The sequence below is a fragment of the Psammomys obesus genome, unplaced genomic scaffold (genome assembly GCF_907164565.1).
Source record: "Psammomys obesus unplaced genomic scaffold, mPsaObe1.curated_primary_1811, whole genome shotgun sequence".
NCBI classification, from domain to species: Eukaryota; Metazoa; Chordata; class Mammalia; order Rodentia; family Muridae; genus Psammomys; species Psammomys obesus.
In genome coordinates this window covers 18,271,880-18,289,845 of record NW_026590062.1, presented here as the reverse complement: position 1 = coordinate 18,289,845, position 17,966 = coordinate 18,271,880, and the positions used below count along the sequence as shown (strand labels likewise).

The following is a 17,966-nucleotide window of genomic DNA, read 5'->3' as shown; positions in this document are numbered from 1 at the left end:
TACACACACACACACACCCCTTTGAAAGCTGGGAACAATTCTTTTCAGGAGGTGTGACTCTTTAAGATTGAGGAAAGGAACAGAGTCCTTACCTTGGAAGGAGAGAACAGTTTGATGCAGGGCACTGTAAGCTAAATAACTAAGCGATCACTCTACAAAGAGCCTGCCTGTGGCGCTGGCCCCTAAGCTCAGTTCTCAGTAGGCTGAGGCAGAAGCACTGCTGTGAGTGGATTCCATCTGTACCACTTAAGCAGAACAGATCTAAAGAAAATGAGTAAGGGAAAGCCAGTAACTCGGGAAGAAGAGCAAAGATAGTTTATTCCCTGTGTAACACTCAGGGATAGCACTTAGGAAAATTACTAAAATAAGATTCAAAACTACTGAAAATCCAAAGGTGACTGTCGCCTTCACTGTCTCAGAAATGAACTCAGAAAAGGGCCTGTGTTCTGATAAGAAGCCTTGAGCCAGGCGTCCAGCCCTTAGTGGCGGGTGCTCCTGATGAGGTCAGACTCTGAGATAACAGCTATGGAGTCCTGGGGACAGTGATGGGGACCTTCTGGGGCCAGGCAGCTTTTGTCTTTGGAGATTTTTAACTCAGATGAGCTCAACATCCGGAAATGTCCTTCGCTTTGTTCTTCCTCTGGTATCTTGTGTCCTTGGGATCAAAGCCTCTTTCCCTGGCACCGAACAGCGCCCACTGCGGGGTTCTGGCCATATAATCCCTCGCCGTGAAAGTCCTGGAGCCCCCACTCTCTTCGTACTGCCGGACCAGCTCCTGGAAGCGGCTGTAATCGATCCATGTCCACCACTCGCCATCAACTTTAAACTGCAAAGAAAAGTCGTCAGATCAGAAGTGCAACTGTGTGTAAAGAGAAAATTTCCAGTCCGGGGCTGGCTAGTTTTACGACAACTTGGCACAAGCTAGAATCATTTTGGAAGAGAGACCCTGAAGTGAGAAAATGCCCCAGGCAGTTCTGTGGTGCATTTTCTTAACTGATGCTTGATGTGAGGTGACTGCAGTGCCCAGCTCACCATGGGCTGGTGGTCTGGGTGGTATAAGACAGCAGGCTGAGTGAGCAAGCCTCGAGGAGCAAGCCAGTGAGCAGCACCCCTCCATGCCTCTGCATCAGCTCCTGCCTCCAGGCTCCTGCCTTGAGTTCCTGCCCTGACTTCCTTCAGTGACAGACTGACTACAAACAGCACATTGAAAAACAAAAACAAAAACAAAACCCTTTCCTCTCCAAGTTGCTTTTGGTCACAGTCTTTCAACACAGAAATAGAAACCCTGACTAAGACACACAGCTTAGTCTGGAACTGGAGAGATGGCTCAGTAGTAAAGAGCATGTACTGTTTTCTCAGAAGACTTAAGAGTTCGTTCCCAGCACTGTGTTGGGCAGCTCACACCTTCCTGTAACTCCAGCCCCAGCAGATTCAATGCCTTCTGACCCACATGGGCAAATATGCCTGTGTGTGGTTTTTTTTCCAAAGATCAAATAAATGTCCAAAAGTCCCCAGTGAGAGGGTCAAGAATGTGGCTCTGCTGGGAGAGGGCTCCCAAAACATGTACGAAGCTTTGGGTTCTGTTCCCAGCATCATACAAACTGGACATGGTACTGTACACCCGCAATCCCAGCATTCAAGAGGTACAATCATGATGACTGGAAAGTCAAGGTCAGCCTGGACTATACAGCAAGTTCAGGGCAGCCTGAGCTACATGTGACCCATTCAACACACACACACCCCAAATTTTAAACTGCTAATCGGCCTAGTTTTCCTATTCCTATAAACTTTCATAAGCTTATATCCCTGAAGACTGCTCCATACCACACACAGACGGCCCAGCTGTTAATAAGGACTATTTTCTGAGCTGGACATAGAGGCCCTGGAGTATCAGGCCCTGGGAGACTGAGGCAGAAAGGCCAGAGGTCAGAGTAGGTTGTATTTAAGAATACATATATAATGTATACTATATATATGTGTATATATACATATATACATATACATTATAAACATATAGGCATGTAACAACAATTATTTAAAAAAAAAGACCATAAATTTGAAAGAATACAAGGAGGGGTATATGGGAAGGTTTGGAGGAAAAAAAGAGAAGAGGAATTACATTATAATCTCAAAAAACAAAATAAAAGAATAAAGCCTTAACAAAAAAGAAAGAAAAAGGACAGCTTATATAAATGGCGGGTAGGGTCGGAGGCTGTGTTTCTGAAAAGGGAGGGAGGCTACTCCTGAAATGGCAGTCAGGTTTTCCTGGAGCGAGGTGACTGCAGTGGCAGAGAGCTCTGCTCGGGTGTCACCACGAGTTCACGATCAAGCTGCCTCTAGCTCTTCCTGCTGTGCCTGCTTTTCAGCTGGTGTGTATTCTCATGGCTCTGCTTGCAGAACATGTGGACGGCTTTTTATTGCTAAACTTTGCTTGAGTAAAGCCTTAATCAATGGCTTCTAATTCTAAGCTGCTAAATGACTCAAGCTAGCCTTTGCATCTTAACGTGCATACAATATCTCATTAGCAGAAAGGCTCGTTAAGAATTTCAATTCAATAATGGGGAATAATCCAATTTGTACTCTCTTAAGTAAATTGCTTCTCAAAAGTCACTGTGGAATAATGGCTGGGAATGAAGAGAACACAAAAGCAGCCGAGGAGGGGTGGAGGAAGCTTGCTTTGCGGTGAGGACTTTTCACTCAAAACCTCTATCTGGCATTCGCTTGCGTAAAGCTAATGTTGACAGGTGACTCGCTCGGATAGACAAGTGTTTCTGTCCCGACACTAGGAAGACTGAGGCAGGAGGAACAAAAGTTCAAAGTCAGGCTGTCTCATCTCCAGCAGGGCTGGATTCGGTTAAGACAACACACTGCTTATGCAGAGGCCACAAGTTCAGGTCCCAGAACAGGTGGCTCACAACCACCTATAACTCTAGCCCTGGGAAACCTGACACCCCCCTCTGATCTCAGAGCACTTATCAAGCACTATCAAGCACTCCCCCCCCCCACACACATACAAATTCAAATAGATCTTTGAAAAAACAACAAAAGCATAATTAATTCTATGAACCAATGGAAGTGGCAGTTTCCAGGTCCAGCTAAGAAGTATTGAAAATAAAAACCACGTAGTTTCCTGGAGGTAGGGTATAGCTGATGAACTACTTGATGAGTTAAATGGCTGTGGTCTATGTTAAACAGCTAAGAGCTTTTAGGAGACAGGGCCAAATGTATGTAAAAGCTTAATTAGTCTGTTGATGAATTAGGAGGCCTACCTCTTGAGGTCCATTCTTTGAAATGCTGCCCAAAGCATCCTGCATTGTACAGGCTATGACCTAAACTCCCATCTTCACTCCTTTCCCAGACTCACTGCACACAAGTGTTCTCCAGTCCCAGGACAGAGAGCTCTTTCTAGCCAGGCATGATGGTGCACACATGTAACCCCAGCACTCAGGAGCTAGAGGCAGAAGTTCAAGGTCATCCTCAGCTACATAGTGAATTTCAATTTCAGGCCTCCATGGCCATGTGAGACCCCGTCTCCATAAACAGGAGCGAAGGGTGCAGCTGGAGAGATGGCTCAGTAGTTAAAAGCACTTGCTCCTCTTGCAGAGGGCCCAAGTTTGGCAACCAGCACCCATGTGGGGCAGCTTAGAACCACTTGTAACTCCAGCTTCTCCAGGGGCACCTGCCCCCTCGTGCACATTAACTACACATACATACATACATACATACATACATATGTAAAAATCTTTTTTTAAGCAGACAAAAAATAAGAAATAAAGGATTCCTTGTCATGAATAGCCTCAGAGAGACAAAAGGATCTCTTAGATTGGGGGTCTAACAACCCTTTCACAGGGGTCACATATCAGATATCGTGCGTATCAGATATTTACATTATGATTCATAACAGCATCAAAATGACAGTTATGAAGTAACAATGAAAAGTTTTATGGTTGGGGTCACCACAACCTGAGGATCTGTATCAAAGGGTCACAATGGTTGAGAACCATTGGATTAGAACCATAAACTCAATTTTTTTTTTTTAGCCTAGCCTACCTACATTTAAAAAATATGCATTTTAGAGTTGAGCCTCTGTATATACACACACACTCACACTCCCTCTCTCAAAAAAAAACAAAACAAAACAAAAACAAAACACAACAACCCATTTGCAATGCATCTCATCTGCAATTCCCAGAGGCAGTTTGCAAACTTGGGCACTGGAAGCCATGCTAACCATCTTCCAAAACTGTACTCTGGTCCGGAGTGGAAGAAACCACTTGCAGAGATAGGGCTATTGGAAGCTAAAAGTGACCAAGGACAATTCTGATTCCCAGTCTCTAAGGACACAACGGGAGGACCAAGCTGATGTGACATGCCACGGATGCACTAGGGGGCTTGGGTCACTGGGCCAAGGGCCCTCAGCCCAGGCAGCTCAGGAACAGAGGGCTGGAGGCCTAAGCCATGCTCAGGCCCCTGGGGGTCTGCTCTCTGGGCAGGGCTATCTTTGGCTGTGCAGGAACGCCTTCTCAGTGGGTCAACATGGGCTTCCTCTCCCTCCATTCGGGCTGCCTGGTGTCTCCTTGTGAGGATGCTGCCACATCAGATCAGGGCCCTGTTTCCTAACTTCATCCAACCCTTAGAAGCCATCTTTAACTACAGTCACACTGAGGAATTAGAAACTCAGCACAAATGAATTTGGGGTATGGGGGACACAAAATTCCACCCACAGTCTGAGGTTAAATGCTGAGCCACCAGGCCTCAGGGATCAAACTGAATGTCTACGTGACTCAAGACAAGCTGAGGCAAAAGTAGCCGAGGAAAGTCAAACTGCTTCATGAAAAAAGCAGAAGCTAAAGGGCAGCATTTGGCATGACTGACACAACGATGCCCGAAGACAGCTGTGTCAACAGGGCAGTGAAGCACAGATCTCAAGACGTGAGGGGAGCATCCTGAGACACGGGGTCATCTGCCTTCAGGGACTCCTCACCCCCCACACGAAGGGAAGAGGCCAATCTATGCAGAATGATAAACACACTCAAAAGGTCATGGGTGATCCTGTGACACAGTGTTGTGAGACACAGTCCTGACTAAACGGTCAGGCTGCTCTACACAGGACCAGCCACGGAGGCCAGATGCGAAGGCATTAGCACCTGCCATGAGGAAAAAAATCAACCCCGTCTAGCTATTTTCTCACCTTTCACCAAAGAAAATGACAACATGGGGTCATTATTACAAAAAAGTGTTCTAAAGGAAACTACACAAAATGACACATTAGCTGTGGGCTAAGCCCACAACCCAAATCCCAGCACCTGGCCTAAGATCGTATTTCCTTTATTTTCACTAATATTATAATACTTTAAAATCCATACTGCGATTATTCTTTGGGAGGGGGTGCTCATGGGTGGAGCTCGGAGAATTACATCAGTTCTCTTCCTCCTCCCTGTGGGTCCCAAGAGCCTAGTGACAAGTGCTTTCTCCACTGAGCCATCCTCTGGCCCCACATTATTTGTGTTTGAAGTCTCTAAACTTGCTGGTTTATGGTGATTCATCCAGTTGTGAGCCCAGACAGAGAGCCACCTGTAACTCCACTCTAGGAGATGACACCCTCTTCAGGCCTCCGTGGGTACTGCACTCGCATGCACAAACCACATACACAGACATGCGCATACATAACTAAAAATAAAAGTCAATCTTTCAACAAAAAGCTTTAAACAAAATGTTTAAACGCAAACAATGGAACAGTGCTCTCTATTTTGTTCAGGGCTTTCTTAATGCTTATATTAGGAAAGACAGTGGACACGTGGACATCCACTGTGATCACGTGAGGGGGAACAGAGAGGGAACAAGAAAGGGGAGAGAGGTGGGGCAGAAGCTCACGCCTTACCTTTTTGTGTGCAATCAGGAGGCAGTTGGAGTGCTCATGTTCACACGCAATTTCATAGTCAGGAAGCAGAGCAACCAGCTCCCGGACAAAGCGAACAACTTCCTCATGCCAAGGCACGTTGGCCATGGTGAGGTTGCTGGCTGCACTCTCGCCACAATAGGTCACGCCCTGTGGGAAGGACAGTGTCAGGGGTTGTTAGTTACAGACCTTTCCGTGGAGGACAGCTTGTGGCGGCCGCATTTCAGTAGCAACTTGACTGGACTTGAGATCAGCGAGGAGACACAGCACTGGACACGGCTATGAGAACGTCTCCAGGAAGGGTTAACTGGGGTGAGACCTTCGGCCAGTGGGCGGGACCAAGGCGGGGTTCCTCTGCTCCCCAGCTGTGGATGCCTTGTCCAGCAGCCTCACGCTCCTGCCACCACCGAGACTGTGAGCCTTTCCTCCTTTATTGCTTTTGTATCTTCTCACAGCTATGAGAAGCGCAATTATACAGATCCCACTGAAACGCTATAAGGAGATAATTACTTTTTCAGAGACAGTCTGTCTATGTGGCCCAGGCTGGGGACACCCAGAATTTGTAGTCATCCTCCTGCCTCCGTCCTAGGCCTGGGATTATAGGGTGTATCACTGTACCAAACTTGTGATACACTTTGAGGATGATTTTTAAAAAGCATTTATACATATCTCCTGCATTGGAGCATTTGCCTGCATGTATTTATGTATTATGTATTATGCACCACATGCATGCTTGGCACTTGTGGAAGCCAGAAAAGGGCATTGGATGCCCTGAGGGAGCTACAAACAGTCATGAACCACCCAACATGGGTGCTAGGAACTGAATTCGGGTCTTCTGCACGAGCAGCAAAAGCCATCTCTCTAGCTACACAGGGTGTAAATTTATAAAAATAAAGTATTATATATTATATAGACTAAGCAGGTCATATTTAAGATATATATGTATTCATTTATATTCATGCAACGATTAATGACATGAAGAGGCCATCAGTTTGAAAGTGAACAAGGAAGGGTATATGTGAGCGCTTGTAGGGAGGAAATGGAAAAGGAAATGATACAATTATACTTATAATATCAAAAATAAAAGAATTAAAAATAAAAAAAAATAGACTATCACACCAAAGGAGAAGCATTTATGGATTTATGAAAGCCTCACTCATTTTACCAACATGGAAATTTCTAAATACAACTGTCGTAAGATGATTAGCTCCTAATTCTTGACCCCTCCCAGTGAACCCAGACAATTCCTACGTTCCCTCAGTCTTCTACTTGGTAACCTGCAGAGTGGGAAATGATTCCTTCTCTAAGAAGAAGGTATATCTTCATGCATCTCCAGAGCAAACCCTTTTGTCTTGTTTTTGCGATCTTCACGTATCCCAGGCCAGCCTCAAAGTCAGTCTGTAACCCTGCTGCCTTGTCTGCTCCCCCCGGGGGATCGGGCTCCTTCTGCACCGAGCTGGACTGGAGGGAGGGAAGTGTAGCCCGTGAGGTGGGTGCCGTGTAGGACCCTGGTTGGCAGTAAGTGCCCAGGAAACAGCCTTCTGCTGCAATCAAGATGGGATTTGGGGGGTCTGGACACGCCTAGACCTCACTCTTGCTCCAGGCTGGCTCCCACGGTCGCACGTCATCCTGACCCCACATAGCCTGAGGAGCTTGGGCTCCTAATGACCCGACTGCACCTCCTGAGTGCTGGGATTGCAGCCACAGCCACCATGACCAGCTCAGAACTGGACTTCCTCTACAGCTAGCTTCAATATTCTAGACACGAGCAGCAACCGAAACAGAAGGGCATGTGCACTGCTTACAAGTCCTGCCCCAAACACACACACAGACACAGGCACAGAGATTCAAACACACAAGACACATACACCACATACATACACACACAGATCCAAACAGACATGTATCACACATACTACACACATACACACTGAGAGAAATATGCATCAGATAGATACTATGCACACCCCAGACAGAGGCACTGAATACACAAATACTACATATACAGACACTACAGAGACACAGCACATGTATACACACAGATTCAAATACAGACACTACACCCTCATGCGCGCGCGCGCACACACACACACACACACACACAAATATGCACCAGAGACACTACACACAGAGACACTACGGGCATAGAAAGACACTGTGAATGTACACACACACACAGTGTAAGAGGAAGTACTGCATCATATTAAAAAGAAAAGTCAATACTGTAGATGATGGCTCAATGCAGACGGCCGCTCACTGCAGATGGCCCAGAGGACGGCTCACTGCACATGGCTGCTCACAGGTGCTGTGGACACTGCACCCACATGCCCTTCTGAGGGCTAACCACCCACAGTTCCATTTCCTTGGAACAAATGGGGAAATGGCCTGTGTTTGCTCAGGGATCTGGAGAATTCATTAGTCTGAGCTCGGGTGGATTTTAGAAAGTGGTAGCACAGTTCAAGACACCATCAGGAATATCAAGTTGGGGAAAAGCTACTAGCTGGAATATATGAAAACAAGGAAGAGCGTGTCAGGCTTCAATGCGGCCAATGATATTCCAGTTATGAAACTGTGTGGAAAAGCTATCTCAAAGGAACTCCTTGTTAATATTTAAAAGTGGCCCGAAGCACAGAGATCACAGACAAGACCTTATGTTCATAACTATGATTGAGAGAGAAATTTTAATATTTTATTACTCAGCAATAACAAATCATGAGATGCTAGAGGGGACTTACTGTGAAGATGGACTGTATGCCGAATTTCATTTAAGCCTTCTGTGTTTGTCTCTTGTAGCCCAGGCTACATTTCACTATGCAGCCAACGGTGGCCTTAGACTCCTCCCCCTCCGGCTCTCCCTCCCACGTGCTAGTTTACAGGCATGGCACAGCAGTCCCTGCGTATGGGGTCCTGGGGAAGGCCAGAGCTTCCTGTGTGCTGGGAAAGCAGCACCCCAGTGGAGCACTAGCTGGCTACCCTCAGGCGACCACGACCCAACTGTTAAACAGGGTCAAGCATTCATTTCAGCCTACCTGATTTATGACCGCCTCCAAGACAGACCCTGAGGTGTGCCTGTGAAGGCCTTACTGGAAAGGTTTACCATGCCATGGGCTGAGGGCCCAAACTAAATACAAAGGAAAAAGGAAGGCCACCAAGATGGCGCAGAAGGTGAAAGTGCTTTGTCATCATGCCTGATGACCCAAGTTTTGTCCCTAAGTCAAAGGTGGTGGGAGAAAACTGATTCCCAAAACTTGTCCTTACTGTCGGAACAGGGTCCAAGAATGGAGTCATGTGAGGGGAATTCTGAGTGCTCATTTGAAAAACGCCAAGAAAGCAAGAGTCTTGTGACCTTAGTTTCTTCTAAAACACAGAACTGTTCTTGTACTGTGCCCCTCCCAGGTGTAGCAGATCGGAGTGCGTTTACTTCAGATGATTCATTACAACTGGCTGGTGATATCTGTTTATATGCATCTTTGTAAAAACATGTTTCTGCCACGAGTGGCTAGAACTCGTGAGAACTTTATTCAGGTGACCTTTCTTAACCTTCAGTATAAACTGATGCTCTCAACAAAGCTGGCTATTGCATGCAGCTTGTTTTTCATTTGTTTGTTTTTTCGAGACAGGGTTTTTCTGTGTAGCCTTGGCTGTCCTGGACTCAATTTGTAGACCAGGCTGGCCTTGAGCTCACAGAGATCCAGAGACTCGACAGCCTGCTGGGATTAAAGGCGTTGTGCCACCATGCCTGGCCCTGCATGCAACTTTAATCAAACTCATTTGGGGGCTCCCTTTTCCCACAGGAAACACACTTCCAGATGAGTTCCACACTCGCTATCACATATATGCATATACACACTATGTAATTTTTAATTTTTTAAAAAAGGTTGCATATGGTGACATGCATCTTTAATTCCAGTACTCCAAAGACAGAGACAGCTCTATGAGTTTAGAGCTAGCCTAGTCTACACAGTGCGTTCCAGGCCAGCCAGGGCTACAGAGCAAAGGTCCAGCCAGGTGTGAATGGGCAGCCCTGCCCTCCCACTACCATGTTTTCCCCATGAAGCCAGACTACAGGTTATCTCCAAAGACCATAAGCACTCCCCCCCCCAAAAAAAATTCCTGCCTTCCTGTAAGTGGCCCCTAAGAAAAACAACTGATACAGCAACACCACAGGCCCGAGTAACTGGCAGTCCCCTGACCCTGACCCTTACCCTGTGTGGGGGCAGTGAGGGGAAGACTCTGGGTGTGGTCAGTTTGAGCCCTGTGAACAGTTTTAGTGCTCACAGGGGTTGACTTTTTTAAAGTTTTTTTTTTTTTTTTCCACTTGACAACAAGTGATTACCAGCCACTTCCTGGGCTCAGCAGAGAACGACAACACAGACCTCCTTACAAACCTGCTCCCCGATTCAAGTTTCCAGTGCAGCCCGTGTTTGTAACTCGAAGCACATTTCTAATAACGAGCAGGCAGATAATGAGGGTGGGAGTCTCTTAGCTCACAAATGAAGGCCCCATTCAAGCCTAATGAGGCTAAAATGCATGCTAATTTACAAGGAATATAAAAGAAAAAAATATTTTGCCAGACTAGCAATGAAAGAAAAGAGGAAATCGATGTAACGAAGAGATAGCATCTACTGACTAAATTTCTATGAGTGGCCTAATGGAAAGCAGTCTAAACATTTACCCGATCCAGGCACAGATTAGCCCATTGAATTCTCAAACAAACCTCGTGAATGATTATTAATTTAAGGCAGGTGGGGCAGTGGATGCCTAAATCCCAGCACTTGGCAGGCGGAAGCAGGAGACGGAGACTCCAGACCAGCCTGGACTACAGGGCCAGACCTGCCTCTGTCTATAAAAGCTCCTGTCGTTCTAACTGTGGGACAGATAATTCCATTTGAAAGGCTGCACTGATTCATGTCAAGTGTGCGTCGATATGTGTTTCAAAACATGAGCAAGATGGGCTCCGCAGGTAAGGGCACTTCCCGCCAAGCCTGACCAGCTGAGCTGGGTCCCTGGAACTCACAGGTGGAAGGTGAAAGCTGACTCCTACAAGTCATTGACTGACCTCTGCAAGCACCCATGGTTAGGATGGAGATGATCACAAATGTACATATGTGCGTCTTTTTTAAATGAATGAAAGTTTAAAATTTTGAAAACCAAACCTGTGATTCATGCCCTGATCAGCCTCATAAGCAAAAAAAAAAAAAAAAAAAAAAAAAAAACACAAAGAAGGTAGGAAAAGCAAGACAAACCTTCTTAATCTGGTTCAGTCAATGAAACAAGATAAAATACTAAAAGTATCCGAATAGGGACCACGTTTGAAACCCATCCAAAAAACATATATGTTTCTACTATCTTTGGTATGTATGTATAGATGCATGTATGCACGTATGTATGCGTTCACTGTGTGTGCACAGGTGGAAGTCAGAGGACAGCTTGCTGGAGGGGCTCTCTCCATCTACACAGGGTTTAGGCTCAAGTCCTCAGGCTTGGTGGCTGGCTGTTGCCCCTGACCCTTATTTTTGTTTTTGCTTTTTTTTTGAGCCGTGGTCTAGGCTTCCCTACAGTCACAGTAGCTGAGGATGACCTTGAACTGCAGATCCTCCAGGTGCTGGGATTCAGTGTGCACTATCACACCCAGCTTGCGTCTTCCTTAGAATCCTAGAAATGATTCAGCTTAGCTGAAACTCAGGTGACAGGCAGGGACAGCACTGGGTGTGCAGGGCACGTACTCTGGGGCCCAATTTGGGGGCATGTACATGAGCCTCATGTACTACTAAGTTTGTACCCCCCAAACACACACAAGGCTCAAAGGAAGACTTCTTTTAGTCATGACGCAAGGCTTCTCCGTGCTCATCTCAGCCCACAGATAAGCATTCCTTTGATACAAAACAAAGCCCTGCAATGAAAAGCTCTGGGTTCTACCCTTTAGGCTGGGGTCCCTCATGAACCAACGGTTCTAAAAGATAACATATGATACACACAACCTCTTATCCTCAGACCCTGAGGGCTCCACTCACAGACCTGGTGTATCAGTTATGCTCACTGAAGTGTTTCATCTAGTAGATTAAACACACTTCACTCCTGGGAAGGAATGGTATCTTAGCCTATCACACTAGTTTTCAACAAGTTTCAGAGACCCTCCTTCTCCCTTTCCCCTTCTTAATGTCTCCTTAGGCTCCACTGGTTTTCTTCCCAAGATTTTATTTTTAATTATATAGATGTGTGGCCATGTATACCCGAGTGTAATGCCTACAGACACCAAAAGAGGGTGTTGGGTCCCCTGGAGCTGGAACTAAAAGTAAGCTGCCAGCGGGCTGTGGTGGCACACGCCTGTGGTCCCAGCACTCAGGGAGGCAGAGACAGGAGGATCTCTGTGAGTTTGAGGCCAGCCTGGTCTACGAAGACAGTTCAGGACAGCCAAGGCTACACAGAGAAACCATGTCTTCGAAAAAAGGAAGGAAGGAGGGAGGGAAAGAGGGAGGGAGGGAGGGAGGGAAAGAAAGAGAAAAAGAGAAAGAAAGAAAGAAAGAAAGAAAGAAAGAAAGAAAGAAAGAAAGAAAGAAAGAAAGAAAGAAAGAAAGAAAGAAAGAGAGAAAGAAGGAAGAAGGAAAATAAGTGAGCCGCCAGATGTGTGCTGGGAACTGGCTCCAGGTCCTCCACAAGAACAGTGTACACTCTTAACCACTGAGCCGTCTCTCCAGCCTCTTCCGCTGTTTCGGTTTTCATTTTGGTTTTGTTACACTGAGTATCACCCTGTAGCCCAGGCTGGCCTCAAACTCTGCCTTAGCCTCCCAGGCGCTTAGCATTACAGGCATGAAGCCACCACCACAGCAAAGATATGGCCTTTCAGACATTAATTCTTTGAATCCTATAGAACAGGAAAGCTTACCGTCTCATTTGCTGACTTATTTTTAGTTAGTTGCTGTTGCTCCCTTAAAATGCTGGGCACAGAACCCAGGGCTCGGCGACCTCAGGCAAGCACTCTGCCACTAAGCCCTGCCTCCAGTCCTGTTTCAGTTTCCGAGTTTCAAGAGACAGGATGTGATGGTGCACACCTGTAACCCATCGCAGGGGCAGCTGAGGTAGGGCCTAGTAAACCAAGTAAACCTGGGCTACAGAATGAGTTCAAAGCCAGTCTGGACAAATTAGTAAAACCTTGCTTCAAAATGAGAAGTGAGAGAAGAGCTGGGAGACAGCTCAGGGGTGTGACGCTCTAACTGACCTGTTTGTCTTTGGGGAGGCCATGCGCACCATGGGCAGCCTGTCCCTTGCAGAATCCCAGGGAGAACCCAGGTTCCCCACAGAGACAGCCGAGGGATCACACCTACTGCCACCCCATTCGAAAGAGCCAGCATGTGGAATCAGCTGGTATCTGTTATCAGATGAACAGGTAAGGAAAATGTGGTACAAGAGGCTGGTGGCTCAGAGGGTAAAGGCAATTGCCACCAAGTCGGACTACCTGAATTTGATCCTAGAGTCTGTACAGTGGAAGGAGAGAACTGACTTGCCCTCTGCCCTCTGGGTGGGCAGATCTCCACTCTTGCTAGGCCATACATTTCTCTAAGATTTTCAAATGATCAAATCTCTCAAGGCAGCTCATTTTACTTTTATGGACTTCAATACCATATCCACTCGTCCAGTCCTCTCCAGCAGTTTTCCCCTTGAGTGCTTTAGTGAGGGCTGGTACAAGTCGTGCCGGCAAAACTGTTAGTGTGGGGATAAAAGAGCAAAGCGGGAAGTGGTGTGAAAGAAACCATGAGCTTGTGACACAGCTTTCTCCATTTCCAAGTCACATGAACAGGCGCCAAACACACACAAAAAAAACCCGGCAGGGAAATTCTCTGTCTAACAAGTCCCCATCTTTTTTCAAAAAACAGCAATTACTACCACCAGTAAATTGCTACCACTAGTACTCCAGTGGCACATGGCTGCATCCCCAGTACTTGGGCAGTGGAAGCAAAAGGACCAAGGGTTCAAGTTCATCTCTGCTGCACAGATTAATGCCTACAGAAGACCCTGTTTAAAAGACATTTTTAATAATATTTGCCTTCTTTTTCCAAACTGTAAAATGTTCACTATAGAAAACATGACTTCAAAAGAAAAGGTGAAAGGAAAAAGAGGAGAAGGAAAGGGAAAGGAAAAAAAGAAAGGGGGAGAAGAGGTGGCCATGATCCGGCCAAGCACAATAAAAACAGATTTTACTGCCATATAATTTGTGGCAACATTTTTAATAGCTAAACCATAAATTAAAATGCCACTAATCTCTGCTGTTGGCGCGCTCTCCCCAAACTGGGATATATATTTCCAGACAGTTTGTATTTGTGCGTCATTAAAACTTCTGCCAAGAGAAACCTTTTGAATTTAAGAGCAATTTCAAAATCAGAGTGTCTCTGGCCTGACCAGAGAGAAAATGATAATGGCTCAGAGAGCAGGAGCCCGGGCTGTTCACCTCCTGCCCTCCTCCGGAGCACCTAGCTCTAAGGCAGTGATATGCTGCCACTTCCCCTCTGGAGACTCAGGGAATATTCAGTTTCAAAACTCCACACCAAAGAGCCAAGAGCTGGCTTTCAAAGCTGGGGATTTTCTCCTACCATTCAGTCATCTTGTGGGGGCTCTTTGGGCCCCGGAAAGCTTCTCCATGTTCCACCGCACAGGGAGGGTTCCAAACGGTCACTTCCAGCCCTGCCCTAACCCCCACACTGAGGCCTCCATGAATCCTTAAAAAGTAGCCTGCATTTAGCACTGCGACAAAGAACTCAGAAAATGGCTCTCCCAATCTGCCCTTGGTTTTCTCACTTCAGTGGACCATTCTGACCTTTCACATCGGTCATCAGTTAACCACAGACTTTGGTGCAAAGTGTGTGTGCGTGCGTGTGTCTGAGTGTGTGTAAGTGTGTGTCTCTGTGTGTATGTGTGTGTGTGCTTGTTTCCCTTTTCTTTTTCTTTCTTTCTGAGACAATGTCTTCAGTAGCCCAGGCTTACCTCAAACTCATTTTATATTCAAGGATGAGTTTGAACTTGTGATCCTGGGATTACATGCCTACGACACCATGCATAGCCACTGGTACTTTTTTTTTTTTTTTCATTTCTGTTTATTGGAGGGGTGGTCAGTCCCTGCTTTCCACCGCTTAAGAAAAGGGTCTCATTGTTCTTCTGTGTGTATACCAGGCTAGCAGGCTCACAAGTCTGCGCTACACAGTTCCAGGCTAGCCCGAAAAAGCCTTGAAAGATCTCATAGCAAGAGTCTACTCACTCCAGCGCTACCCTCCCAGCTGAAAGTGTGGCTACACAGAACAGTTCATCCTGTGTTGTCTGCCTCCTACTTTATCTGAAATGTCAGTGTAAAACGAAAATGTTGTATGTGGCAGTGACATACTGTAAAAATAAATCAATGAAATAGTCAGTTTTTATAAACTGACCAGTTCCATGATTAAACTTACTTCCTAATCTCAAAAAAAAAGATTTAAAAATTGTGTATGTGTGTGCAGTGTCCTCAAAAGTCAAAAGGGGGCACTGGACCCCCTGAGCTGGAATAGCAGATGGTTGTAAGATGTCCAATAACTGGGAGCTGGCTCTGGTCCTCTGGGAGAGCAGCCAGTGCCCTTCAACACTGAGCCATCTCTCCAGACCCAGAGCAGAAGCTTTTGAAGACCACAGCTCATCTTTGCTGCTGCTGTCACTGCGCCCAGGACACGGCCAGCTTCTCGATGAATCTGTGAACTAAATACCCAGGCATTCTGGAAGCCTCCCCAGCCCTCAGCCAGCCAGCCCTCGGCTGCAGCGTGCCCACCACCAGGCAGCAGAACTCACCTTGACCTCGATGAAGTCGGGGCTCCCCAAGGACACCAGCTTAGCGTAGGCCTGGAGCTCATCCACGTTCCAGCACTTCACCAGGGTCAGCCTGTAGACTGTGCGCTGTTGCTGAAACAGACGGAAAACAGCTTGGCTTTGACCTGAGCAGAAGTTGCAGACTCACCTGAGAGCACCGGCCAACACCCTTGAGTCACAGAGACCCCAGGTCAGCGGAAGCCCCATGGATGTCTACAAGGTCACGAACTGCTCAGCCAGCTCGGCTGGTAGAGCCCAAGTATATACGGGTGTGTCTGTGTGCATGAGCAGTGATGTGTATATGGCTGTGTCTGTGTGTGGGTCTGTGTAGATGCACTCACTGCCTTCTGAGGCCAGAAGAGGGTCTTGACCCCCGGCCTGCAGCCTGGGTGCTGAGAATGGAACCCGGGGCCTCTGAAGAGCAGCAAGCACTCTCACCCACCGAGCAGTCTATCTCTCTCTCCAGCCCCTGAAGTTACAGTTTGCAGACAGTGGAAGATACCGGTGATGAAAAGACTCTCATACCCCTTACAGACAGCACACGCCTTCCCCAACACCCTCACCCAACCGCCAGCATCTAGGGCCGGGTTAGTCAGCAAACACCTGCCTAACACGCACAAACTGAACTGGCATTACTACGCGCACAGGGGCTAGCGAGATGGCACACTGAGTGAAGGCGCTTGCCACCAACCCTCACTACCTGAGTTCCGTCTCTGGGCCCCACATGGTGCAGGGTGAGAACCAGTTCCTGCAAGTTGTCTCCTTACCCCCTGCCACACACACACACTAAAGAAACAAATAAAGAAGTAAAATGATTACTAAGTAAAATAAGTTCCCAGCGGTGCTGCCACTGGTCACACTGCTCCTTTACAGAACCCCTCTCCCAGGCTGACATAAGAAACCGTAACTAAAGCCACTGTGGGCCGGAAAGCTGGCTCAGTAGTTAGGAGCTGCTCTTCCGGAGGACCCGGGCTTAGTTCCCAGCACCTGTATCAGGCAGCTCACAACCACCTGTGACTCCAGGGCATCTGAAATGGTCTCCTGATCTCCATAGTCACCTGCATAGAAGTGTGTGCACACGCTTAAAAAAAAAAAAAAAAAGCTTTCTGGGTCACAAAAAAAAAAAAAAAAAAAAAAAAAAAAAAAAAAAAAAAAAAAAAAACATTAAAATAAAAGGAAGACTCATTAGGAAAAGGAAGATTATGGGAGAGGAGGATGGAAGATGGTGATGGAGGCATTATATACATGTACAAAACTTTCAAAATAACTTAGTATTAAGTAAATTGGCACATACTAATAAAAACTTAAAAAGTAAACAATAAGCTGATTAAATCATATTAGGTGATGGAAAATTAACTCAAATAACCTTTTTGAGCCCAGACAACAACCATGCAGACTATGAATAGCATGAATTATCATTCTTTTCTTTCCAGCTTTCTTGTCATTTATAATCTTTGGCATTTCTTGTTGCCAGGAAAGTCATGCTCGTGGGTAATCACCAACATCTACCACAAAACCCTAACTGGTGCAGGTTTTCTCAAAAAGCATTAAGTTTATAAAGACTGTGAAAGACAGACAACCCGAGACTCCACTCCACACGAGTAAAATTCAACAATATCCTGGAGACCCTCAGAACACCATTACTGACAGCTTAAAATCAAAATCAAAGGCTGAGACTTTGCCCTTGAGGGAGGCCAGACTTGGGAAGCACAGGAGACATGTGCAGCAAGTTCCCAGGAGCCCTAGTGAGCAGGACTCAAAATAATCAAGAGAAAAGAAAGAACCCCAAGCTCCCTACTTTTATGTTTGGGGAAAAAGGAAAGGCATAATTCATAAAAAGAAAAACACACTAAAGAGGTTTTTGTTTGTTTGTGTTTTAAGGCAAGTCTCCTGTAGCCTAGGCTCGGACAAGCATGACCTTGAACTTCTGCCTGTTTCCTGGGTGCTGGGATGAAAGGCCACGCACGTGCCACAGCACCCTGCACACTTGAGATCTCTCAGGGAGCAAGCTCAGAGATGTACAGTAAACATCATTTGTCAGGCACATCAAAAGCATTTCATTCCTATCTACCTAGTTCTTTAGAAAGGTATTTTACCAGGCAAGAAGAGACAGGAAATTTCTAACTTCCATTTAAATAGTTATCAGGCTTCCAACACCAAATTGTAGAGATGCTTGGCAGTTAGGGGCACATTCTGCTCTTGCAGAGACCCGAGTTCAGTTCCCAGCACCTGTGCTCAACAG

The 17,966-nt window shown here is 46.4% G+C and overlaps 1 protein-coding gene across 1 annotated transcript in view; it reads right to left on the bottom strand.

Annotated features, from left to right (window-relative positions):
* Positions 1 to 293: 293 nt before the first annotated feature.
* Positions 294 to 17,966, bottom strand: part of LOC129676138 (S-adenosyl-L-methionine-dependent tRNA 4-demethylwyosine synthase TYW1) — an 82,172-nt gene continuing 64,499 nt past the window's right edge. The window contains exons 14-16 of the mRNA XM_055606454.1: positions 15,707 to 15,817; positions 5,882 to 6,049; positions 294 to 826 (exon numbers count right to left, since the gene is read on the bottom strand). Of these exons, the coding sequence (XP_055462429.1) occupies positions 605 to 826; positions 5,882 to 6,049; positions 15,707 to 15,817 (501 nt within the window). The 3' untranslated portion in view covers positions 294 to 604. The remainder of the gene's footprint in view (positions 827 to 5,881; positions 6,050 to 15,706; positions 15,818 to 17,966) is intronic.